This window comes from Arachis hypogaea, chromosome 11 (assembly GCF_003086295.3).
Source record: "Arachis hypogaea cultivar Tifrunner chromosome 11, arahy.Tifrunner.gnm2.J5K5, whole genome shotgun sequence".
NCBI lineage: Eukaryota > Viridiplantae > Streptophyta > Magnoliopsida > Fabales > Fabaceae > Arachis > Arachis hypogaea.
The window spans coordinates 146,367,254-146,392,216 of NC_092046.1; the positions used below are offsets into that span (position 1 = coordinate 146,367,254).

The following is a 24,963-nucleotide window of genomic DNA, read 5'->3' on the forward strand; positions in this document are numbered from 1 at the left end:
TCACGCGGAGTAGGTTATATTAGGTTATAGGTTATAAAGGTTAATTTAAAAATTTTTACAAAATTTTAGGGTTGGAATAATTTTGTCAATAATTTTTTTTTAATATCTAAAATTAGTTTTATTTTTTGGTATTTAAATGTGTAAGTGTTGTTAATATTTATGGATATAAATGATAATTTATTTATTCTAATAATAATAATAATAATTTGTGGATATGAGATTTAATCTTAACTCTCATCCAAGTGATGTAACAGAACCTGTGTTGATCATGCGGATTTAAAATTAAATTTTAAAAGAAAAAGTGATTGCATTTTTCCGAAGCAATAAAACCTTGGTTAAACCTTGATCTGCGATGCTTCTTCCATCGTCTTCACGCTCGCCATTACTCTGCAAATAAGAGGTTTATGAGACACTCGCAACAGTTTCGAAGGATTTCGAATCGAATCAATTAGATTTCAATCGCCGATTTTAACTGTTTGTGATTGCACATTTTGCGAAGATGCCTCGCCCCAAGAGAAAAGCGGCCGTACCAACCAGATCTTCTGATGCTGATTCTTCTGCTCGTCCTGGTTCGTATTTGTGCTTCCGTTTATCCTCATTGCTTCCCGCGAAAAAAAAAAAACATCATAAACTTCACTAGCTGAAAACAAGAAGTTCACATTAACAATTTTTTAATTGCTGGGTCTGTGAACAAGTGCTGTTGTTAAGGAATTTCGGTTTTTCCTTGCTCCTTGATTGATTTCAAATCTTAATATCTTGTTTTTGTTGAACACGAACTGTTTGTGTTTATGCGCATTAAACCCTTCAATATTTAAAGAGTTAATGAGAAATAAGCTTTTTTCTTCCATATATAATTGAAAAGGCTTTTTCTTGGTGTTGTGATCCTGTAATAATTGAGACACATGTTATGAATGTTAAATGCATAAGTTGCTGATAGTGTTAAGTGGGAAATAAGTAGATATAGTTGTGGCTAATAGTACATCGAGTTAGATGTAATTTAAGGAGGAAAAAAAAAAACAAAATAACAAAAGCAAAGAGTAGAAGAAGAACTGCATTACTGCATCCAAGGTAAATCATACTGGTTCTGCTTCGCTGCTGATTTTGAGTATCATTATAAAAAAGAATAATAATAAAATAAAATAAAATAAAGGTGTTCAGAAAGTATGCCTCAATATGTAACAATATGTGTTGTCCTGAACAATTAGGCTTTGGTTATAACTTGTAAATGACTGTTTATAGCTTTCCTAAAATATGAAAACTTTCTTTTCATCTTCCTTTTTCTCCCCCTTGTAATATCTGCTATCTTCTTGCTGAGTTCTGGTGGTAATTATTTCATTTCATGTTATTATTCAGAACCAAAGAAGCCAAGGGGAAACCAATTTAATCGGATTGATCAACTGTTTGAATCATACGTGAATAAGACGCTGGGATTGATTGAGTAAGTATTTAGATGTTGAAATCATGCCTGCTGCCCTGCTCCCATCTTCCCTGCACCTGCATTTGCTGTTATTTGGTTCGTAGCCGAGAATTTGGCATGACTATGTATGAATTATTTTCAATTTTTTTTTTACTTAAAACTTTTCTTGTTTTACTAGCCATGTGCTCCTTTAGTGATTGTAGTTTGCAAAATTTTGTCCTATACTCGGCAAATAACTGATTGGTGGGAATTAGCATTTAGCATTAGAGGAAATGGTTTTGCATGAATGCTTGTTCATGTTTGACAATTTGTGCCTCCATCCTGGTTCAAGTTGATGCAACTCTTAATACAATGCTGTGTACTTTGGTTTGTCAGTCCAGAAGGAATTGAAGCACTTTGTAATGATGTGAATGTGAACCATACAGATGTTAGAATGCTGATATTTGCTTGGTACGTGACTGATGATGAATAAGTTTCTTCTTTACCTCTATCTAACTGACCTTTTTAACATTAATAAATATATGATTGTCTCAGGAAAATGAAAGCTGAAAAACAAGGTTATTTTTCCAAGGTAAGTAGAGGGAAGTATGGATTTACATTGATAATTTAATTACACTGCAGAAAACATTGAGATTTGCAACATGCATTATTAATTCCTAACTGTCAATTAAGCTAAATGATTTATTTTAAACCATTAACTTTGTGAAATATTTATATGCATAATCCTTGAGATGCCCTTCAATATTGGAGCCATCATGAGTTTTATTCTAAAATGTTTGTGAATCTAACAGTCAGAGTTTTTTTCTTTTCTTTTTTTTTTTTTAAAGAAAAGGAAAAAAACTTATATATTTTGACAATCCTGTTATATTTGGTTGTCAAAGTTTAGATTTTCTGTGTGAAAGCACAACACTATGCAGCTTAATGCCATGGCAAGGCCAAACCAATATTTTCATACTTAATACATCATTCTTGTCATCATCGGTTGAGACAGCTTGAATTCCCTGCCATATGTCACTTAGTTTCTGGATATATCTTGATCGCCAGTTTTTTCTTTCTCCATATAGGATGAGTGGCGAAGAGGCCTCAAGTGTTTAGGAGCCGACACACGCCCAAAATTAAAAAAAGCAATTGAAGGACTGGATAAAGAGGTATTGTTATAGTTTATTCAGTGAAGAAATTTCTTGATAATTTGTTGAGATTAACCATTGACTGTGGATGACCTCGATTGAAGATTTGTGGTGCTATTTATTCCCTTTATGTGTCTTGTTTAGTTGAAGGTGCCAGAGTGCTTCGAGGACTTCTATTCCTACGCATTTCAATACTGTTTAACAGGTAAGCTTAGTATTATATTTATTGGGCCTCTATTTGAAATATAATTTATATATTTTCCCTTGTTGCAATATTTCCTCCTATTCTTTTTCATCTGTCCAAAAGGTGTTAACATCGAATAATACTTTCAGAAGAGAAGCAAAGGAGTGTAGATATTGAGACCATCTGTGAGCTATTGAACATTGTTCTGAAATCCGAATTCCCCAATCAGGTCAATTTACTAGTTGAGTATCTAAAGGTGGGTAAGCAGTTATTTAAGCTTATTTATGTTTTCTTGCTTAATATGTGAAGTTACATGTAAATATTCTATCTGACAAATATATTAGGCTCTGAAGAATTTCAACATGTTATTTTTATTAGTTTATAATTTCACTCTTAATTATAGAAATGTTAAACTTTCATGCTTGGTTAATGATCTGAAATTTCAAATTTTTCATGTACTTCCCTTACCTACTTTAACTTGGAAGGTCTCTATTACAAAACCAAGTGATGGAATAGATTTCTCCGGATGACCCCTGGTGTTTATGCAGAGTTGTATAGTTTAGTTGATGGCTATGTATCAAACTATCTTTAATATCCATATACTTCAAACTATTTGCTGATGCTTGGAACAACTTTTTGACAGGTCCAGAATGACTACAGAGCTCTCAACATGGATCAATGGAGAAGCTTTTACCGGTTTTTTAAAGAGGTGACGCTTTACTTCTTCTCCCTTCTGTTTGGATTAATATCGCAATTAATTGCAGCTTCAAATTATAAATTCTCAAGTTTTGACATATTATGAGGTCCTAACTATATAATTTGGAAAATTAAACTTTCTTGAACTGAATTTACTTTTTTTCCCCGCTCCCCATTGTCAAATAAATCACTAGCTATCAACAAACACACTCATGGAGTTCATTTTGCTATCCGCATATGTGGTCTATGCTACAATGAATCGTGTTTAATTATTATGATGTGTTATGTTATTCATGAATCATGCACTTCAATTGTATAATTGAATGTTCGAAGTAGGGTAATTTCATTTCAAGAGGTCATAACTCATATGCATAACAACATTTGATATTTTGGTGGTTGTAGGTAGACTTCCATGACCTTGAAAATTATGACTCAAGTCAAGCTTGGACAGTTATCATCGACAATTTTGTTGAATGGTTGAAAGAAAAAGAGAAAAATTAGTTTCACTCCTTTAATCTGCCAACTCGAGACCAGAATACTTTGAAGCGGAATGCAACTGTATATGGCTCTTGTGAGTTATCCATCTGCAGTTTTTCTGCAGTAAGTTGTCACGATTGCTCCCTTTGTAACCTTTTCATATAGTATCAACGTCAAAGCAATTTTGAATCTTCTTTCCAAGAAATTTTATAATATAATATCGGTATTAAAATGCTTCATACAGCACCGTTTTCTTTTATATTCATGTGGAATAATATGCCTTAATCTTGTGTGTAAATTAAATATAGATAATAAAAAGCTAAACGAGGAGATAATATGCCTCGATGGTCTTATCACTGTTGTGCAATTGGAGACCTTTCTTATCTGTCACTTATTCAAGCTTTCAATTCCTTGGCTTCGGCTCAGCTTTTATATTCTCTCCAACAGTCCAAATAACACGTTTTTTTTATAAAGAATGCACAAATAACTTCACACAATCTCCAATCTCATGCAAGTATCCAAGCCCTGGAAGCTGCATTTGTTCGAACAAAAAACGTTATTTAGAACTAATGATAAAAATAGTACTTAAAATATCAAAATAAATGAAATTAATTTTCTTATCGGTTAAATAATGTCGTATTTCAAAATGATTTATATATCATGGTTACGATCTTTCGATGATTGGTTATCATTAACCTTAATTGTTTATATTTGCGATGATATGTGACTTTGTTTACCTTGCGTTGAGATTTTCCAGTCACTGGTATCAAAGCCAGCAGCCCAAAAAAAATAGCCACGAAGGCAAAGGGCTTGAGCATAAGCAACCTTAACTGTAACCGTCAAGGGATCATCGTAGCCAACCCAAGAACTCCCAGAATATGAATAAACCGACGCCGTTTCAACGTCATACGCAACCTTCGCACCACTTTGGTTATTAAATTCCACCACCTGAAAGTACGCCATTGCACCGTTCAACCCGGGACCCGGACCAGCAGCATCAGAACCAATTCCGTGCACGTTCGGATCCTGAAGCTGCCACGTCATCCCATAAAGCGGCAAGCCCATAACTACTTTCTCGGGAACAACTCCGCCCTGGATCCACGACTGCAACCCGAAACTAACGCTTATGTTTCGACCCGGGTCGAAAAGGCCGCTCGGAGCTCCGGTCACGTTGCCCCATGGCCCGCGAAGGCTGTAGCTCATGACGTTGACCCAGTCAACGTTCTGATTGATGGAGTCCACGGGGTACTTGTGCGGCGGAGTGGAGGACAGGAAGAAGTCCACCGCGAAGTACACGGCAGCGGTGAGCAGCAGCGGCGGGCGGCGGGTGGCGACGGCGTCGGCGGAGATTGCCAGGCGCCATTCATGAAAAAGCTGGCCGAGGTCGTTCATTTCGTTGGAGTCCCTAGGGAACTCCCAGTCGAGGTCGATACCGTCGAAGCCGAAGATTCTGGAAACTTGGATGGTGGAGTGGATGAAGGATGCGCGGGTGGCGGCGGTGGAAGCGATGAGGGCGAAGAGAGAGGCGTTGCTATTGGAACCGCCGATGGAAAGGATGGTCTTGACCGGAGGAGTTTTGGCTCGGAGTGTGGTGGTGAAGTTTGTGAGGGTTGCGGCGGTTGCGTCTGACACGTGGAGGGCATAGGTGAGGTTGTTTGGGAAGAGGAAAGCGTAGTAGACGTGGGTGAAGAGTGAAGTGTTAATGGATGATGGTGGGAATATTTGATTCTCGGACCAATATATTCCTTTTACTGGTGATGAAAGTGTTGTCTTGTGACAAGTAGCGAAAATGATAACTGCTGTTGTGAGGAGGATATGGTGAATCATGATTACGCTAACGTTTTGGTGTGTTTAATAACCATTTATGGAGCTCACATTTATATACTGCCATGCATGTTGTTGTTAGTTAAGGGCTGTCAGAAACAGTTGCCATGCATGCAAGCTAGTTAGTAATTAAGGTTTTGATCTCACAACTGCCGTCCGTGACAACTATATTCATTTGACCCATAAAGGGATCGGAATCTTTATGGGTGAATCATCATAATTATAAAATTAACATGTTGGAGAACTTAATTAGTTATATATACGTACCTTTGCTTGCCTCATTCATCAAATCAAATGAAGAACCAACGAAGGAGGTAGGAGGGGGTAGGTGTCTCTTTGCAACACTCGAGTGGGTGACTCAATGTTATTGTCGGCCATGGGATGCCTTTCTAGATTGGTAAAAGCCATAAAGAAATAGAATAACAGAAGATGAATCAATTAGTGGAAGAAACATGGTTGCAATATGTTTGGTTTACAACGTGTGTTGATGAGTTGACATTGACCGGCCACTCTAGTTATTATATTATTATGAAAGGTTTAAATTGACCGGAATGATATATACACTTTAATATTATAAAAGGAAAATATACAGAGTGGTGTAAATATAATTTCTCTGTGCACTGCATTGCATGTTCTGCTCCATGCAATCATCATCTTGGTATCATTTGAGAAATTGTAACATCATTAATTGAAACATATTTTATGGATCTTTCTTTCTCATCATCTTCATGTTTCTTCACTGAAAAACCAGGCATTTTGGGACTACCAATAGCTGCAGTTTCATTCTTGAGAATTGAATCAACTTCCAACATGGAAGGTCTATCTGCAGAGTTCTCTTGAACACACAAAAGAGCTACTTGCATGCATCTCATGAGTTTACATGCTGATGTTGTATCATCTAATGAAGGGTCTAAAAATTCCACACCTCTTCCCTCCATCCACAGCTCATATGCCTGAAATGATGAATCAAAACCATTTTATGGATCATAACACAAGAAACATATATTAGTCACAGAAAATAAAATATATAATCCAATAACTTACATATTCCAACAGGTTCATATTTTCATGTGGTCCATAGTAACATGAAGTCCTCTTCCCACTTATGATTTGCAACAGAAGAACTCCAAAGCTATAAACATCGTACTTCGTCGAGTATATGCCTTTTCTCACATACTCAGGAGGTACATAACCGCTGCAAAAACAAGTATGAACTCATTAGAGACATGAATGATTAAGCATGATAAGTCATCATCAGTTCTAATTTACATACTATGTCCCAACAATCCTGCTTGTGTTTGCTTCAAGGTCATATTTCCTGAAAATTCTTGCCATGCCAAAATCTGATATCTTGGGATTCATATTATGGTCTAATAAAATATTACTGGCTTTGAGATCTCGGTGGATTATGGTGAAATTTGAGTACTCTTGGAGATAAAGAAGGCCTTGAGTAACCCCTTCAATGATGTTGGCACGCTTGCTCCAGTCTAAAAGAATTGATTTCCTTGGATCTGCATTGAGTTTAATTCTGAATTATTACTCTACAGAATATAGATGCAAAAACACTAGGTCTAAGAATAAACTCTGATTTCAACTCTGATCGAGTTTTCCAGCAAGACTAAAAGAATGAGGTATACATGTAATAATTTAATAGGGGGGCAAGTAATGTAACAGACCAAAGAGAAAATGATCTAAGCTTTTGTTTGGTAGGTATTCATAGATCAAAATCTTCTCATCCCTTTTTGTGCAGTAACCCAGAAGTCTAACCAAATTCACATGTTGTAATCTTGCCGTAAGCGCGATTTCATTTTTGAACTCTTCTAGGCCTTGATTCGAGCTTTCTGAGAGCCTTTTCACAGCTATCTCCTGCCCCTTTGGTAATTTTCCCTGAAAATATTAACATATAAGTATATGAATAGCTAGTTATCCAAGAGCAGAAGAAATGGGGGTAAAAAAGACAGTTTATTTCCAGGAAACAGAAGCAGAACTGCATTATTTGAAGGGAATTGAAAAGCCTGAAGTATTCAAATTTTACCTTATAAACCGTGCCAAATCCACCCTCTCCAAGTTTATGATCTCTTGAGAAGTTATTTGTTGCCATTTTGATTGTGAGATAACTGAATGCAGTCAAGTCAGAACCATTCCCTTCTACATGATCTTGTTCAGCTCCTGATAAACATTTCCTTATTTTGTATAATGCTTTTGTAATGGTGGCTGCGGTTCCTGCAAAATACAAAAGAATGAGAAATAAATCTTATGGGAAATTGCAAAATATGTCAATCTTGTTATATGATTAATAGGGTGTTACTTTGCTTCATCCTTACCTCTGTGGCAGTAGCAAAACACTATTCCCAACAGAATTATGACAGTTACTGTTGATAGCAGAACAATTATCAACAACCTCCTCTTATGATGATCTTCATCTACTTCTTGAGCAGCAGGATATTGTTGCAAAATGAAGGGATGAAAATGTTATTGTAGAAACTAAGAAGAACATTGTACACACAGCACCACAAATATACAACCAATTATTTGCTATGCTGAAAAACATGATCATAATCCAATTTTGAGCAATGTTTTTTGGTAATTAAACTCACCTGCCTTTGAAAGGACCCAATTGTCATCGTTGGCAAGTTGGAACACATTGTAGCCAAGAAGTCCCTTTTCCTTGGCATAAGAAACTTTGGCTCTGATTGAATCCACATCATCAAAATCAACCCAAACGGTGGCTGCAACTGTGAACTCATCCACCACAAAATTGTTATTAAATCTTGAAACAACTCCATTATTCCCGAAGCTTCTAAGAAAACTCTTTATAAACTTATAACCCATAGAACCGTCCCTTGTAGTGGCAGGTCCCGATGCTGGTGCCGCGATGCAATTCTCCCCTTGATTCACAAGTGTCCATGCATATCCATGATAAGGCAACCCAATTACAAGCTTGTTAGATGAGAATCCCCTTCTTCTCCATTCTTTGATACCAGAATCAGTGTTGTCCCAATTCGTTGGACCATACAAAGCTGCATGAAAACCCGTGATATTGTTCTTTGTAGGAACATAGTAATCATATGCCAGAAAATGCACCCAATCCAAGTTCCTCTGCATTGAATCAAAAGGGTAACTCGTTGAATCTGAAGCTCTAAGGTAGTAACCCGCCATCACTAACAGTAACTCTGGTTTACTGGAGTTTCTTGCCTCAGAAGTTATGGCAGCTCGCCACTCCTCCAGAAGTTTCCCGAAATCGGCAAGCTCCGAAGCCGGTACTGGGGATGCTCCAATAAGATCTATGCCTTGAAAACCATGTGACCTTGCTGTTGTAATAGAAGAATGAATGAAGGATTTTCTATGAGAAGATTGGTTTAGCATTGAGAAAAGAAAAGTGTTGTCTCTGCCACCAGCCCAGATGGATAGAAGCGTTGAAACGGTTGGGTTTTGGGACTTAACTGTTTGGGTGAAGGCTGAGAACTTGTGAAGTTCAGAAGCGTTGATGAAGATGTTATAGTTGGTCCAGTTAATGAAAGAAAAAGCGCATAAGAGGTGAGTGAAGAGTGTGGATTTGATGTCTGAAGCGGAGATTTCACTGGCAGAATTGTAATAACCAGCTTTGACCCATGTCGATGATGATGCAGTGTGTGCAGCAGTGAGAGGAAGGAAGAAGAGTAAGAAGAAGCAACTAAGCATTGATGTTGAAGCCATCACTAGTGGCAAAGTTGTATGTGAAAAGTTATGATTCAAGTCCACATCAAGTATTTCTAGATTCCAGAAGGAAGCAGGTTATGGGAACTAAATTTATCAATGGACACTCCTATAACAAATTAGGTGTATTTGTAAACTGCAAAACTCCTGTCACAATTTACATAGATTATAAAAAAATATATTTTGGTATCTATTTTTTATTTTATATATTCTAATAAATTTGGTACCATATTATTTATTATAATAAATTGACCCAGGTTCCACGTTGAGGAAAATTTGCATCCTTATTCCTTCACCGCCCAAGTCTTCATTTGATAGATTTGAAGGGACCGCTTTGAGTTTATCTCCGTGGAAAGTGGAATTTTCTAAGAGGCTGCCAATAAAAATATCAAACATGCTGGTACAGTGTATACACACCACAAACTAATTATTACGTATTTATATATAAATATAAATATATTATTTGCATGATTTTAATATATATTGATATTTTAATATGTCTTTTTAATTTTTAATGTACCAATTTCATAGTTATGAAGTCAATTTAAAAGTGCAATTTACTGTTCCCAGTCTTTGTTACATTTGACCTTTAACGTATTATAAGGTTTTTTGGTCAACATATTTTTAATCAATATTCAATACTAAGGAGTAAGGAGTAAATACTCAATTCGGTCTTTGTCCATTTTACGAATGACAAAATAATTTTTATCTAAAAAAAAGAACACTTGGATCCTTAACCTTTTTATTTTGGAACAATACGATCTCTTTGTTAAAAAATTATTTAAATAATAATAAAAAATTGATTTTATGAGAGTTTTATTTGTATTTTGTGGGAGTTTTAAACCTTCACAAAATTATTTTTAATAATATAGCTAATTACTACCACTACTACCACTACCTTCTTCATCCTTATTATTATGGATCTTACTTCTATTATTTTTATTGATTTATCATCATTAATATCTCCTCTACCATCATCATCACTAATATCAATATTATCAACATTAAAGTTCTCTTTTTTCATTTTTTATTCGATATTTTTTTCTTTTAAAAAGTATTTGTACTACAATTACTATTTTTTGTGGTATCATTTTCATTGATAGTTTTTCTTCACTTAACCCCCATTCGTAAAGGAATTTTTCAAAAATAAATTTATTAATAGTTTGTGGAGGTTTAAAACCCCCACAAAATACAAATAAAACTGTCACAAAACCAATTTTTATTATTATTTAAATAAATTTTTGAGAAAAGGACAAATAGGTCCCTGACTTTTTGTCCCGCGGATATTTTCGTCCCTGACAATTGAAAAATACTTTTAAGTCCCTGATTTTCACAAAACTTGGACGGATCGGTCCCTCACGAAGGCATTTGGACGGATCAGTCCCTGACGGAGGCATTTGGATGGAGAGACTGATCCGTCCAAATTTTGTGAATATCAGGGACTTAAAAGTATTTTTCAATGGTCAGGAACGAAAATGTCCGCGGGACAAAAGATCAAGGACCTATTGTCCTTTTCTCAAATTTTTAACAAAGAAATCGTATTGTCCCAAAAAAAAAAAATTGAGGATCGAAGTGTCTCTTTTTTTAGACAAAAATAACTTTGTCCTTTGTAAAAATGGATAAAAACTGAATTAAATGTTTACTCCAATACTAAGCAAGTTATTCTCCATTCCAGTTGTGTTAGGTTTAAGCTCTCTCTCTCTTTTTTTTTTTTTTCAATACGATTCCCTACACATCTAAAGATTTTAAGTTCGATTAAGTTGATTTGAACCCAATAAAAATTTCTCACGTACAGTGAATCATAAACTTTTTTTTTCTTCATGTAATTCCTCTTTATTATCGTTCTTTCTTGTTGTTGTTTTTATTTTTTGTCCTCTCCTCTTTTATATATATTGCATATTTTTTATTTGTTTTTCATTTTTATTAAAAATATAAAGCAAACATATTTATGAGTTAATAAAACAAAAATAAAATAATTAAAAAAATAAATTTTTTTTAATTATACAGAATTTATTTAGAACAGTAGCACCACTCATACTAAAAGCTCTAAAATTCTAATACCATGTCATGAAACCACTCATTCAAAAACTTAAGTTGATAGGAAAAGATAACACTAATGATTATATATCTAAGAGGAAGTATAAGAAACCAATAAAATATATGTACAATGTGTACAATGAAGGTTTAAGAATGTCCGATTCAGTATTAGAGATATAACCATCAGTGTTACATTTTCCTATTAGCTTAAGTTCTTGGGATGAGTGATTTCATAACATGGTATCAGAACTCTAAATTCAAAAGGTCAAAAGTTCGATCATTACACATTTGATAAATTTAAAGGGACCGCTTCGAGTTTATCTCTGTGAAAAGTGAAACTTTCTAGGACGCTGCCAATAAAAATTTTAAATACCAGTATATACACACCAAAAATTCCTTTCTAATTTCTTCAACTCCCATCCTCTTTCTGATTATTGTATCATTTTTATTTTTGTTCTTCTTAAAAAAATGAAATAAGACAAATTATGAGTAGATAAAAAAAAAGACTGTGACAAAGAAAAAGAGGAAGATAGAGTTTTTAATTATATAAAAATTATCTAAAAAATTGACATAAATTCTTACTAAAAGATAAAAAGAATTATGAAAATATAAAATAAAAAAAGGTGATAATAAAAAAGAAGAGAAAGAAGAAGGAAAGTTTTAAATTGTATTAAATTTATTAAGAATATATTATTAAAATTTTTTAATTTTGACATTAAAATTTTTTAACCGTAATATATAAAAATTTAACTAATTTTGTTATCATTGAACTAATTGAGTATTATTGAACTCATATATAAGAGGTGTAGCTATTTTGGTATTATTTGTAACGTTTGATTCTAAAGCACATTTAAATTTATTACGGTACTAAGTCATTGATTAATGAGTTATTGTATACACAAAGTGTAACCTCAAGCATAAGCGAACTAGTGACTAATGAGTTAATCACTAGACTAACCCAACTTAATTATAAATTTAACTTAATTAAAAAAGTTAGTTGTATAGTATTTTTATTTTTAATAATATTATTTTTAATTTTAATCCATCTTGTCATTTTCAAAACTAATCCTTCCACTTATTTAGATTTTAATGCGAAATAGATAAATACAATTGAAAATGTTTGATAACAAAAAAAAATTAACTAAAAAAAAATTATAATTTATCTTATTTAATATTTATTAATTGTTGCGATAATTAATAAATATTAAATAAGACAAGTTCTATCTGTATTTTTTGTCTCTTTAACATTATATTATCATATACAACAAGTTAAGAGGGTAAAAGTATAAGTGTGTAACAGATCACGCACCAAAAAATCACTACTCTATTATTTGGTGGTTATTAGGTCATAATAATTAATTAGTTATAAATGCCATTAAAATCGAGTGAAACGTTTTCTTATTTATTTGAATGAGGTGATTGGCCAAATGAATGTAATAAGATGATTTGAAATAACGCGAGTGAGTGAGTGGAATAATGGTTTTTTTATTTTAATAAATAAAATAATTATAATAATTATCGAAATAAATAATTTAAAAAATATTTATCAAAATAAATATTTTTTTCATATAAATAAGATAATTTTGCATGTATTTTGTTTACTGTGTAAACGAGATAAGACAGGTAGACGTGATATCTATATATTTCGTTTACTTTTTTTTTTAAATATTTAAAAATAATAACAAATATTAATAATATCAATAATTCAAAATTGTAGCATGTAATCAGTACATAAAAAATGTTAGTAGAAGAGATTAAAATTATTTAAATGGGAGCATGAAGTTGATACACGATGAATTAAACATAGAAAGATAAAATAACCATTTGTCAATTGTTAGGAGAAGTTGATGGGGACAGTATCTCCATCAATCTCTCCGCAAACTGTTATTTCTTCTTTTTGTATTTTATTTATCGTACATCAACTTCACGCTTCCATTATTTCAATTTTTAGAAGTGGACACAATTACCTAATTTATTCTCATCATGGAATTTTTTTTGAACATGTACTAATTTTTTATTTTTCAAATTTAAATCAATCAAATTGAATCATAATTTATTCTAAAAATTTTTATGTACTCTTTTTGAGTACTAATTGATCAAACATATTCATTTTACTCTCTTTTACTAACTTGTTTATGTACAAACTACATGCTAAAAATTTAGATTATTGATATTATTAATATTTTTTATTATTTTTAAACAAAATTATTTTTTTAAAAATACATTTATCCTGTGGATAAGATAAAAGAGGAGTATTTATTTCGACAAATATTTTTTAAATTATTTATTTCGATAATTATTATATTTATTTAATTTATAAAAATAAAAGATTTCAAAAAAAAAAAAAATCCAACTGATTAATCATGGAATTACCAATTACTAATCACCAACACTTACCGACAACTCTTCTAATAATTTGTGCCACCTCTGAATAGGTAATTTAAAAAAGTGTATTATTATTATTATTATTATTATTATTATTATTATAATAATAATAATAATAATAATAATAATAATAATAATAACACTTTTTTTTGTTAGAAATAAATAAAATGAATAATAATGTTTTAAAATTTAAATTAAAATATTTTTTTAATACAAACATAAAGGATATCTTTTAATTATATTAAATACAAAAATATCAAATAATTTTAATTTTAAAATTTTTAGAATAATCTTTAATAATTTTATTATTATTATTATTATTATTATTATTATTATTATTATTATTATTATTTAGTGACTATATATATATATATACATAAAAATTTAATAAATAAATTTATTATTATTTTTATAAAAAAATACAAAAAATTATGGTACAATATTATTATACAATTAATAATAATAAAAAATTATTTTATTTTTTTCGTCAGAGGATGGTTATGTTTAATAGAGAAAAACATTGGAAATTGACCTGTGTTTTAGTTTTTTTAGGGACTAAAATGTTCATTTTAAAAATATTTAGGGACTAATTTGGGTAATTATTCTGTCGAAAAATGAACTAGAGACCGATTTGCCTGTCGAAGTAAAACTTTAAGAATTGATTTGCGTATTAATTTTGTTTGGGAACTAAAATGTCTACTTTTAAAATATTTGAAGACTGATTTAGATAATTACTCGAAATAATATGATTTGCGAGAGTAAAGTGAACATTAAAAGCCCAACTTAATTATATGGGCCAAGCCCAAGAAAAATCAATATTCCTTAACATAGTTATAAGAATCGGATCTTGACCAATATGTTGGCCTCGTAGAAACCACATCCCAAGTTCGAATCCCAACTATGGCTGGGTAGTGATGAAACTTTTAGTGTGTGAGTGTGTATGACAAAAAAAAAAAGAATCGGATCAAATCAGAAAGAATAGAACATAGAATCTGATTGAACTGTTCGGTTTGATGAAAATCAGAGAATCGGCGGTTTTTATGATCCGACCGGTTTGAAACTTGTTTTTTTTTTTAATTTTCTAAAAGGACTTCCCTTGGTTTTAAGAAAAAGGGGAAAGATTCTAAAAATCGGATCGGACCGTCTGGTTCAACCAGATTAATCGGAAATCGGTCATTTGACCGGTCCAATTAACGTTCAAACCTATTTAACAAAAAGTCGGTTAAAAAACAGGTCAAATTGGCGGTTAACCGGTGAACTGGCTGAACCGGCCGGATTTTATAAAAGCCCGATTCTCCTCCTTCGGCGGCAAAACACAGTCGTTTTGATGAAAGGAAAAAAATAAAATAAAATCCACCCCCAAACAGCACACCCTACGTCCCACCCCTCTCTCTTCTCTCTCACTCTCACATTCGCCAAAATGAATCCCTAATTTAACCCAATTAACCCTATCAGAGCCCCCAGCCGCCGCTACCGTCAGCCCCCCGCCGCCGCCACTCTTCTCTTCCTCATTGTCTCTGTGCTCGTCGCGAAGCCCCACCAGCCCCGCCACTCTTCTCCTCCTCACCGTCTCTGTGCTCGTCGTGAAACCCGTCTCTGTGATCGTCGTCGTCGGCAGTGACAGAGGGTGCCGTCGTCGTCATCCTCCTCGATCCTCTTCTCCTCTACGTCACGAGAACGGTTGCTCAATCCTCTTCAAGCGCGTCCTCTCCTCCGTGAATCTCTGCCCGGAGCCTCGCCGTGGAATCTCTGCTCGGTTCCTCGCCGTCGCAAACTGATCCTCTTCTGAGCTCACTGTCACCGTCGTTCCTCCCTCGCAGTGTCTCCAGTAAGCCGCTGCTTCTTTAGTTTCGATTTCTAAGATTCTGGCTTCTGAGTTTGATTTTTTGTACTAGATTTTGAGTTGGGATTGTGTTCTGAGTTGGGTTGTTGCTTAATGTGATTCTGAATTTAATTTGGATTGTTTCTCTTAGTTTTTCTGTTTCTGGATTTGGAGATTGAGTTGTCTGTATTCTAAGTTTTTGTTGTTGAAAAGCATTGAATTTGTTGAACCTAGTTAGGGTTTGGTTAGTTATAAGAGGCTTGTTGCACAATAAGAGATTTCATCAATGTGTTATTCAATTGAATTGTATAAGAGAATAATTAGCCTTGGCTTGACAATGTTGCCTGCAAGATCACTTCTTTGATGCAGCAATAGCCAGTAAAGTCCTAATCTTCACAAACTGAAGTTAAGGTTTCCTCCAAATCTATCCAATATTTATTCTTGAGCAAAGCCTGGAACAGGACGATAGGAATAATAGCCTACCTCAGGGTTGTTGTTTGGAATTGGATCATGGCTTGAGTCTGGAGAGGGAGAAGCGTTGGTTTACTGATCTCTTTCAGGTCCTGGCTGAGCTTCAACAAGATCTGGTGTTAGATGAAGTTTCTTTCTGGTATACACTAATTTTTAGCAGTTTGAGTGGAAATTCTGCCTCAGTTAGTTGTTTTTAAAGTCATCAATAAATTTAACTCAATCTGAATACTATCAATGGACTTTTCATCTTCAATTTTATTATATCTTAAATTTTTAATATACTAATGGATATATTATAGTAACATGTATTATTCCCCAATGGTCATAATCATAATAATATATTATTTAAAGAACAATATTTAAAATTGTGAAATTATGAACCTCTAATGTCTTTAATGTATCGAGTGTGTGTTTTTAAGAAAACTACCAATGTTTAATCTTGAGGTATAACACCAGTCTCATGTTGAAGTATAACTTTAAAATTATTTTCATATTAAAATTTTTTTACTTAAAAATTAATGAATTTAAATATGTAAAATTATATATTAAATTTTTAATAACTTTATTTAATATTTAATTAAATCGGTTGAACCCTGATTGAACCATTGAACCAGTGAACCAGTCGCCTCACCGGTTCATTGACCGATCCGGTTCTCGCAACCTTCAGACGAACGCCGAATAACCGGTACCCCATCCCCATTCCCCCCAATCCTAATTCCGTAAAGTTCCAAACGGCAGCACCCAGGGGCAAGTAACCTTCACGACCTCACCTCACCGCAACACCGCCGGCCGTGTCGTCTTCTTCGTGTCGCAGGACACGGTGCGGCTCCGACGACATCACCTGCACCGCGGCTCCTTTGTCTTCTTCGTCGCTTCTCGTTTCTCCGCGGCTCCTTGCTCCGCTTCGTCGTCGCGTTCTCTCCGTCGTCTGCGTCCTCTGCTCTCTCGGACAGGTTGGTGGTCTCCTCATATTCCTAACTGATTTATCTTCTTCTAATGCAGTGGCAATATGTTAAATTTGAGCATGAATCTGTTTGGTTGTGGTCTCTTAATTTCTTGAATTTTTTGAATTTGTTGAATTTTTTAGTATGAATTAATTTCCTGAATTCTGAATTTGTTGAGTATGAATCTGGTTGTTGAATTTCTTGGATTTATTGAGTTTGTTGAATTTTTTAGTATGAATCTGTTTAGGATAATTTCTTGAATTTGTTGAGTATAAATCTGTTTATTGAATTTCTTGAATTTGTTGAATTTTTTAGTATGAATTAATTTCTTGAATTTCTGAATTTATTGATTATGAATCTGTTGGTTGAATTTTTTGAATTTGTTAAATTTTTTAGTATGAATCTGTTTAGGATAATTTCTTGAATTTGTTGAGTATGAATCTGTTTGTTGAGTATGAATCTATTTAGGATAATTTCTTGAATCTGTTTATTTACGTGGACTACAACGAAATACATGTCACTTTGAAACAGGGAGATAGGAACAAGCTAGATAAGCTATTTTCTCTCCTGTTTCTTATATCAATCCAACAATCATGATATGACCCAAGAAATTTATATAAAAGCTCGAGTAAAGTTTTAAGAAGTATTTATGAGTTGGGATTCGCTAATGAGAAAAAGAAAATGGAAAGACCTAAAGTGTGTAGACTATACCATATCTTTTTCTTTGTATTTACTGTGTGTCACTTCCCTATTGTCAGAGGATAAAATGATAAATGCATAATGAATATAGAAGAAAAGAATCGTGATGTGCAAGTGTTTTCAGTATATTAATATGAGAAAAATGTAAATGTAACCCCCTGGGGGGACAATTTATAGTTGTTTATAGAAACATTCTGTTTTTGGTCAATTGAAAATATAGATTTATTTATTTATTTATTTATTTGGTTTAGAATCGGGGTATAATCTAGATTTAGTTAACCTTAATTATCATTGACCAAGATGTACTTGTATAATGCTAGATCAATTGATTTGGAAGATGATCTGGATGATGATGGAGCTAATAATTATGTGGAAAATGCAAATCAAAATGAAACCAATCAGGATGTAGCTTCACATTTGTCAGATGAAGAACAATTCCCCGACTTTGAAATCACTCCTTGGATATAGTTCATGGATTGTTATTCTTATTGTGTCTAATTAAGATACTATTGTAGTAGTACTAACTAATTTCATGTCTATCTTTAACACTACAGCTTTGATCCATTGGATCCCGGAGTCGCAGTGTTCTCCTCCATGGATCGCCGGAAAAAGAGAGAGAAAACGACGGTAACTAAACCCTCAACGGTAGATGCTCCCTCGCCACCGAAAATCTCACCTTCAGAGGCATTCCTCGTCACACTTTCTACTGTTTTTGGGTTGGGTTTAGCGTTCTATGTTGCTAATAGTGGCTTCTCAATAGACCTTGTCACTGATCCTTCTCGCACTATCTTCTTCATCTGGGTACCTTCTATTCCTCCCTAGTTAATCACTTTTCATTGTTTTTGTAATGCTCCGTTTATTCCATTTTTTGGAAGGAAAAAAAACCCTTTCTTATTGCCTTATTCTGCATCGTTTTTCTTTTTTAAATCCCAGATTGTGGAGCTTCCAATTGTGATCCTTCTCTACAGTCGCTATCGACAGAATCCCCGGCAATGCATGGTAGCTTACATTTTCTTCAAAATTTTCCCCCTTATATGATGGTCTGAACTTAGTCGGAAGCACATAAGGAAAAAAGAAAAAGGAAAAAAAATGGAAAAAAAGCCTTTATCTTCATCTGATAGTGATAACAATCTAGTAGGAAATTCATGTTCATTGGACTTCAAAATTTTTTTTCCCTTATATTTTATATATATGTATGTTGTTTAATTTATCAATAATACAGCAATTTCGAACACATGCGGGTTCCTCGTCTGGAGGATCTAATTTCTTAGTGTTTGGTTTTCGTGTGTCATGTGCAGTACCTGCGAGCCGTTGGACGTGGCTTGCTAGCAGTTCCAATAGGTTAGTTGAAACTTATGCTTCCTCTTTTGTCCTTGTTCTTGATTAATTTGGATGTCACTGCTTTTTGTGTTTGTACTATCCTTTTTGAGTTTTTCTTCACAGCCACTGCACTGCTGGCCTGTTTCAATAACCTGAAATAGTTTTCTTTTGGGAAGTCAATGTATTATAGATTGAGCCATAAAAGTGTTTTCTGGCATTAGAGTAGTTAAATCAAGGTCATAGGTTCAAGCCGTGTAAAGGCCACCGATGTGATTATCAGGTTAGGCTGCATATATTACAATCTTTGGATGCGGCCATTCTCCGGATTCTGCATTAATGCGGGATACCTCTGAACCGGACTGCTTTTCTTTAGAGTAGTTAAAATTAAACAAAGTTATTAACAATCCTTTTCTCATTTTTATTTCACCTTTGTATTTTCCTCATCCCTATTTGTGTTGTGCTCTTTCTTGGCCGACTCATTTTAAATTTTTTAAGCTAACTGATTCACTGTTTTTATTACAGGGGCGCTACTAAATTGTTTAGGAGCTATTGCTTTGGGGGCACCTGTCACCTTTCAGTATGTGAAATAAGTGGTATATACAGTTTTTTGTTTTATGTTATTTCAGTCTGCATAAGACTGCAATGCTATCGCTGTTGAGGAGGAAATAAGAGGTTAAAAGTATGTATGTATATTCTAATTGAAGCAAAATGTGTGGTATTTTATATAATTCTAACTTCCGCAAGTCTCTGTAACTCAGGTTTCTCCCAAAGACTGTAAATTGGTCTCTTATGATGTCATTGTTCACAGTGAGTGTCTATTTTATTACCATTTGCTTATTTTACATCTTCTTGAAGACTACACTATTGTTGTTTTAAATTTGACTTGTGTGGTGTAATGTATTTTTGTCCATTGATTTTGCGGGGATACTTTGCATTCTTGAAAACATTTTTCAGATGTATGATTACCAGATTTCTTTTAGGCCTGTGGCTCGTGATTGTTTATAAATTAAGTGTATAAACTCACATTTTGTACTATAACAGACAGTTCCAGCATCATGTGTTCTTGGTTCATCATGGGCTCATTGGAAGCGGATCTTTGCACAAACACAGTATGATTCATGTATTTTTTGTTTCCTTACCATGTTTCTTCATTAAAAAAAAAAAGAAAAAAAACATTCTTACCATGCTGCACAAACACAGACATCCTTGTATTTTCCTTACATTTCCCCCCCTCTCCTTGTATTCACATTTAGGCCAAATGGATCTGTAGAGTATTTGATTTGTTTGCCAGCTCATGGAGCAGTTATTGGGGGCTGGTTTGGGGCTTGGCCAATGCCACTTGACTGGGAGAGGCCATGGCAGGTAATCTCCTTTTTATAAACTCTTCTCCCATCTCAACTCACAAGTTACTTACCACTGGTCATGTGTCTATAATTTCTTCTATTCCCATGAAGAGAGTTCACTTTAGATGTAACATTACTCTTATACTAACTAAAACTATTTTTAATCTGTTTGGCCATCATGATCTTAATAATGTTCCATTATTTGTTAGGAATGGCCTATTTGTGTGAGCTATGGAGCAATAGGTGGGTACATGGTGGGATTGGTAGCATCATGTGTCTTTGTTCTTGCTTGTGCTAGATCGCAGCATGTCAAACAAACATGAAGTCCCGATTGGCCACAGGAAATTTTGATTCATCTTCTCATTTTTCCTTGTGAATGAAAAATGGAAAAATTAACTAGTATTGGTTCAAATGCAAGTTAAGCGCAAGGAAAAAATGTTTGTCCCCTAACATTTTAGTTTTTTTTTTGGTTGAATTTAATGTATTTTTCTAATTGAAATCATGTACACATGTGGACAATTTCTTGTGCAAGTTTGTTCTTGGATATTTGGTTAAATCTTAATTCAGAATTTTTGTGAAACTTCTAATATTAGTCCAATCAATCAACAAAATGAGAATTGTAAGCAAAGCTTTGCATGAACATTACTGACATTGTACAAGAATGAAAATAAAAAATAAAAAAATAAAAAATTACTCGTCCAAAAGTTTTTTCCAGCACTATCTTGCTACAATCTGAGACATTGTTGCTTCGTTAACCGAATAATGTTCTTGCTTCATAACAAATTCACCGTGCTCCTGCATGTCTTTTTCTCTTGAAAACGCTGGCTTCTTTGGTGTAGCAAGAACAGTTTCACTTCTTAACATAGAAGAAATTTCCAACACAGAAGGCCTGTCATTGGCATCTTCTTGCACACATAATAGACCTATTTGTATGCACCTCAATATTTTGCAGCCTGAAGCTGTGTCATCAAGAAAAGGATCCGCAAACTCCATGCCTCTTCCTTCTTTCCACAATTCATAAGCCTGAAGAAACCAATTCCTCATTAGTCACAACCATGGACTTCTTCATTAAAATCAAACGAAACTATATAAAACATTAATCACATGCTATAGATAGTATCTTTACTTACATATTCCATCAAGGTTAAGTTTTCGTGCTCGCCATAATATCTTGTTACTTTGCCACCTATAATCTGCAGAAGTAGAACTCCAAAGCTATACACATCGGATTTTACTGAATACAAGCCTTTTTTAAGGTATTCAGGAGAGACATAACCACTGCATTAGAGAAAGAAAAGCAATATGATGCATTAGAAAGCTAGATGGAAAGAAAAAATCTTCTAGAGGAAATGTTTTAATTAGGTCCAATAAAAAGCTTACTATGTTCCAACAATCTTAGCCGTGTTTGCTTCTTGCTCATCTTTTGAGAATATTCTTGCCATACCAAAATCTGAAATCTTTGGTTTCATCTCACCATCTAACAGAATGTTGCTAGCTTTTATATCTCTATGAATTATTGTTAATCTCGAATATTCTTGTAGATAAAGTAGTCCCTGAGTAACACCCTCAATAATAGCTACACGCTTGCTCCAATCCAGAAGAAGCCGCCTGATAGGGTCTGATATAGAAGCAATTCATGGATCAAAATACTGGTTAATTGTCTTGTCCATAATTTATCCTTTGATCATAGATCATATATGTGAGCATCTACTATAACATCAAAACTTCAAACAATATGTTACATATTCACTCATTTAGTGTTTAGACAAGTGAAGATTACTGACCAAATAGATAGTAGTCAAGGCTTTTGTTTGGCATGTACTCATACACCAGCATCTGTTCTTCTCTATCAATGTAGAATCCCAACAACTGAACAAGATTCACATGCTGTAGTCTTGCAGTGAGTGTTACCTCATTCTTGAATTCTTCAAACCCTTGTGTTGAAGTCTTTGATAACTTCTTCACTGCTATTTCCCTGCCATCTGGTAATATTCCCTGTAGAAATCAAATAGGCACTGTACTTAATATCAGTAATTAGATATCATTATCTTAGGATTAATGTGCTGTAGTTAGATTCTGTACCTTGTAAACAGGACCATAGCCACCCTGACCAAGCTTGTTTTCAATCGAAAATCTATCAGTGGCTAACTCAATATCACATAAGCTAAAGACTTGCACATCAGGAACACAATCAGGAAAATGTCCTGCATCTCTAGCCGCAATTATGATTCCTAAGTAACAAATGAATAAACAAAATTCAGTGTCTTAGTTTCAACCAAGAGCACCACCAATGTTGAGTAATCTCAGGTCAACAAGAACTTACCCTTTGGTTTTACTAGTCTCCTTCTTATGTAGTAAATTATGAAACCCAACAGAATAATACATACAACACTTGTCAAAGTGATCACCACCGGTAACCGCCAATTATGGTGTTCTCCGCCGCCAACCACCTGTTGAGCTGAGAAAAAATAATATCCATAATAATAAGTAACGAGGAATACTAGAAGGTCATCGGAATTTATTGTTTTAGGCCGTTAAGTTAGTTAGATATATTGTTACTCGATTAAAGGAATTAGGTTGATGGCTAAAAATGACGGTAAAAAACAGTAAATTTTGATCATGGAATAGCATTTCTCACAAGTAATTATGCAGAAAAAAGAAAGGGATCAAATTAGTTATTAATTTTCAGTGTTGGTTTCTTTACCTGCAGCACTAGAAAGTTGCCATTTGTCATCATCATAGGGAACTTGCCATACAACATAACCACCTAGTTTCTTTTCTTTAGCATAAGACACCTTGGTTTTAACAGCATCGGCATCATCAAATCCTATCCAATTTGACCCAATTGAAAAATAATTGACCACGTAAGTAGCATTATACAACACAGTTGCTTCATATCTTTGAACATAATCCTTGATTTCCTTGTAGGTCATGTCTCCTCCTTTTGTGATTGCTGGACCTGTTGCTGCTGCACCTATTCCATTCTCCCTTTGGTTCCTAAGCTTCCATGCATATCCATAGAATGGTAACGACAAAACCAACTTACTAGCAGATACCCCACTATCTATCCATCGCTTGATTCCGGTGTCTGTGTTGACATCACTAGAAGGATCATACAAGGCTGAATGAGCTCCAGTAAAATTTGTTGATTGAGGTGTGTAGTAATCATAATCCAAAACATTTACCCAATTCAAGTTATCACTAATAGACTCCACAGGGTAAGAACCAAAATCAGAACCTGGTTGATATGGAACAGCCGCAGTTAAAATAAGTTCTTGATTATTATTGTTGGTGGAGTTTATTGCCTCAGATTTTGCAGCTTCTCTCCACTCTTGAAAGAGCAGTCCCATGTTTTTCAAGTCATTGGTAGTGTTAGCAGAAACCCATGAAAGATCAAGGCCTTGGAAGCCATAGGTTCTAGCGAGTGTTATTGAAGAGTGAATGAATGATTTTCTTGAAGAAGCATTGCTTACCATGGAAGATAAGACAGTGTAGTCAGCAGTACCACCACCGATGGAAAGAAGTGTAGAGAGAGATGGATTGGTGTGCTTGAGAGTGGCTGTGAAAGAAGGAAATGATGCTGCAGCATCGGAAGGGATGGAAAGTTCATAGGTTGAAGCGTTGACATCAGCAAAAGCGCATAGGAGGTGAGTGTAGAGAGAAGTTTCTATGTTAGAAACGGGAAATTCAGAACCGTAAAACCAGTAACCAGCTTTTATCCAACAGTGTGCTTGGTAGAAGAGAATCTGGAAGTGGAAGATGAGAAAGAGGAAGAGGAAGATGGGAGTTTTTGTGGTACAAGAACACCGCAGCATTTTGACTTAATTATCGTTGGTACTAAGAGAACAGAGAATAGAGATGAGAAATAAAGGTATATGCATGGTTATTAGTTATTACTTCATTTTTATTATTATTATTATTACCTTTTAATTTTTTGTTATTCAAGGATAATCGTTTTTTAATTTCAATATGGAGGCAAAGGTTGGGTTGGACATGGTTATGGAGAAGAGAGGTGCTTGACCTGTGTGTGGTATCAGAACACCACAAATCGGACCATGCGAGTTCTTCATAATTTGTCGGACGGTCCGAGTTGTAGCTAAAAATACGGATTCATACAAAAATTCGTATATATATACAAAACGCACAATCCGATTTGCATGCTGTGAAATTCAAATTTTCGCCCCTTCCAAATCGGACCCTCCGATTTATTAAGCAATTTTTGCTAACACAGAACTCGCAGGGTCTGAGTTCTAACTGTCCCACAATTTTGTCTAACACGCCCTATTTCCATATCCAGACACATCACATTCATGGGTTTCATAACGAAAAAATTGAGCCGAGGATAATTGGCGGTGTGGGAATGTTGAATTTATTTGATCTGATTTTATTGTTAATTATTTCTTTGGAATAAACCAAAAAGGATTCAAATGTGACAACAATACATAATAATATGATGACCGGGTCTATCTCCTTATTCTTTTGTATTTGAAGTGGTTAGTTAAAATGTTCAATAATGTATAT

The 24,963-nt window shown here is 34.1% G+C and overlaps 5 protein-coding genes across 20 annotated transcripts; 2 read left to right on the forward strand and 3 right to left on the reverse strand.

Annotated features, from left to right (window-relative positions):
- Positions 1 to 223: 223 nt before the first annotated feature.
- On the forward strand, positions 224 to 4,140 carry LOC112723397 (uncharacterized). The gene is made up of 9 exons (XM_025774768.3): positions 224 to 569; positions 1,354 to 1,438; positions 1,793 to 1,867; positions 1,952 to 1,988; positions 2,482 to 2,565; positions 2,689 to 2,749; positions 2,878 to 2,984; positions 3,372 to 3,437; positions 3,827 to 4,140. The coding sequence occupies exons 1-9, from the start codon at positions 500 to 502 to the stop codon at positions 3,923 to 3,925; spliced, it is 684 nt and encodes a 227-aa protein (XP_025630553.1). The 5' UTR covers positions 224 to 499; the 3' UTR covers positions 3,926 to 4,140.
- On the reverse strand, positions 4,066 to 6,161 carry LOC112723394 (nod factor hydrolase protein 1-like). Its single transcript, XM_025774759.3, has 2 exons — positions 4,639 to 6,161; positions 4,066 to 4,433 (listed from the first exon to the last, which is right to left on the reverse strand). The coding sequence occupies exons 1-2, from the start codon at positions 5,726 to 5,728 to the stop codon at positions 4,408 to 4,410; spliced, it is 1,116 nt and encodes a 371-aa protein (XP_025630544.1). The 5' UTR covers positions 5,729 to 6,161; the 3' UTR covers positions 4,066 to 4,407.
- LOC112723392 (uncharacterized) lies at positions 6,146 to 9,632 on the reverse strand. 3 transcript variants are annotated; one of them, XM_025774755.3, is made up of 7 exons: positions 8,323 to 9,632; positions 8,050 to 8,151; positions 7,761 to 7,948; positions 7,402 to 7,612; positions 6,999 to 7,236; positions 6,770 to 6,920; positions 6,146 to 6,678 (listed from the first exon to the last, which is right to left on the reverse strand). In XM_025774755.3, exons 1-7 carry the CDS (start codon positions 9,419 to 9,421, stop codon positions 6,376 to 6,378), a joined length of 2,292 nt encoding a protein of 763 aa, XP_025630540.1. In that variant the 5' UTR covers positions 9,422 to 9,632; the 3' UTR covers positions 6,146 to 6,375. The 3 variants fall into 3 exon arrangements, with proteins under 3 accessions (XP_025630540.1, XP_025630541.1, XP_025630539.1); XM_025774756.3 differs by having other exon boundaries at positions 8,050 to 8,148; positions 8,323 to 9,600; XM_025774754.3 differs by having other exon boundaries at positions 8,050 to 8,154; positions 8,323 to 9,591.
- Positions 9,633 to 15,204: 5,572 nt separating this feature from the next.
- LOC112723395 (uncharacterized) lies at positions 15,205 to 21,022 on the forward strand. Of its 14 annotated transcripts, none has more exons than XM_072207962.1 (11): positions 15,217 to 15,671; positions 16,017 to 16,275; positions 16,751 to 17,089; positions 18,100 to 18,580; positions 18,713 to 18,778; positions 19,078 to 19,120; positions 19,622 to 19,676; positions 19,858 to 19,906; positions 20,141 to 20,208; positions 20,353 to 20,461; positions 20,652 to 21,022. In XM_072207962.1, exons 4-11 carry the CDS (start codon positions 18,374 to 18,376, stop codon positions 20,763 to 20,765), a joined length of 711 nt encoding a protein of 236 aa, XP_072064063.1. In that variant the 5' UTR covers positions 15,217 to 15,671; positions 16,017 to 16,275; positions 16,751 to 17,089; positions 18,100 to 18,373; the 3' UTR covers positions 20,766 to 21,022. The 14 variants fall into 14 exon arrangements, with proteins under 14 accessions (XP_072064071.1, XP_072064074.1, XP_072064063.1 ...); XM_072207964.1 differs by having other exon boundaries at positions 18,334 to 18,580; XM_072207965.1 differs by having other exon boundaries at positions 15,219 to 15,671; positions 16,035 to 16,275.
- On the reverse strand, positions 21,012 to 24,376 carry LOC112723393 (uncharacterized). The gene is made up of 7 exons (XM_025774758.2): positions 23,147 to 24,376; positions 22,766 to 22,900; positions 22,525 to 22,673; positions 22,227 to 22,437; positions 21,823 to 22,060; positions 21,573 to 21,720; positions 21,012 to 21,465 (listed from the first exon to the last, which is right to left on the reverse strand). Exons 1-7 carry the CDS (start codon positions 24,255 to 24,257, stop codon positions 21,160 to 21,162), a joined length of 2,298 nt encoding a protein of 765 aa, XP_025630543.1. The 5' UTR covers positions 24,258 to 24,376; the 3' UTR covers positions 21,012 to 21,159.
- Between the last annotated feature and the right edge of the window lie 587 nt (positions 24,377 to 24,963).

What these genes read in the sequence shown, in the direction of transcription:
- LOC112723392 (XM_025774754.3), bottom strand. Translation starts at nt 9,421, where the DNA reads ATGGCTTCAACATCAATGCTTAGTTGCTTCTTCTTACTCTTCTTCCTT. An exon ending in GATTTGGCACGGTTTATAAG is followed by an intron (nt 7,613 to 7,760) that starts GTAAAATTTGAA and finishes TAATATTTTCAG; the next exon opens with GGAAAATTACCAAAGGGGCA. An exon ending in AGCAGGATTGTTGGGACATA is followed by an intron (nt 6,921 to 6,998) that starts GTATGTAAATTA and finishes TTGTTTTTGCAG; the next exon opens with CGGTTATGTACCTCCTGAGT.
- LOC112723394 (XM_025774759.3), bottom strand. Translation starts at nt 5,728, where the DNA reads ATGATTCACCATATCCTCCTCACAACAGCAGTTATCATTTTCGCTACT. An exon ending in CTGGAAAATCTCAACGCAAG is followed by an intron (nt 4,434 to 4,638) that starts GTAAACAAAGTC and finishes GAACAAATGCAG; the next exon opens with CTTCCAGGGCTTGGATACTT.
- LOC112723395 (XM_072207970.1), top strand. Translation starts at nt 18,374, where the DNA reads ATGGATCGCCGGAAAAAGAGAGAGAAAACGACGGTAACTAAACCCTCA. An exon ending in GCACTATCTTCTTCATCTGG is followed by an intron (nt 18,581 to 18,712) that starts GTACCTTCTATT and finishes TTTAAATCCCAG; the next exon opens with ATTGTGGAGCTTCCAATTGT. An exon ending in CGGATCTTTGCACAAACACA is followed by an intron (nt 20,209 to 20,352) that starts GTATGATTCATG and finishes ATTCACATTTAG; the next exon opens with GCCAAATGGATCTGTAGAGT.
- LOC112723393 (XM_025774758.2), bottom strand. Translation starts at nt 24,257, where the DNA reads ATGCTGCGGTGTTCTTGTACCACAAAAACTCCCATCTTCCTCTTCCTC. An exon ending in GAGACTAGTAAAACCAAAGG is followed by an intron (nt 22,674 to 22,765) that starts GTAAGTTCTTGT and finishes TTTGTTACTTAG; the next exon opens with GAATCATAATTGCGGCTAGA. An exon ending in GCTATGGTCCTGTTTACAAG is followed by an intron (nt 22,438 to 22,524) that starts GTACAGAATCTA and finishes TGATTTCTACAG; the next exon opens with GGAATATTACCAGATGGCAG.
- LOC112723397 (XM_025774768.3), top strand. Translation starts at nt 500, where the DNA reads ATGCCTCGCCCCAAGAGAAAAGCGGCCGTACCAACCAGATCTTCTGAT. An exon ending in AACAAGGTTATTTTTCCAAG is followed by an intron (nt 1,989 to 2,481) that starts GTAAGTAGAGGG and finishes TTCTCCATATAG; the next exon opens with GATGAGTGGCGAAGAGGCCT. An exon ending in TTGAAGGACTGGATAAAGAG is followed by an intron (nt 2,566 to 2,688) that starts GTATTGTTATAG and finishes TGTCTTGTTTAG; the next exon opens with TTGAAGGTGCCAGAGTGCTT.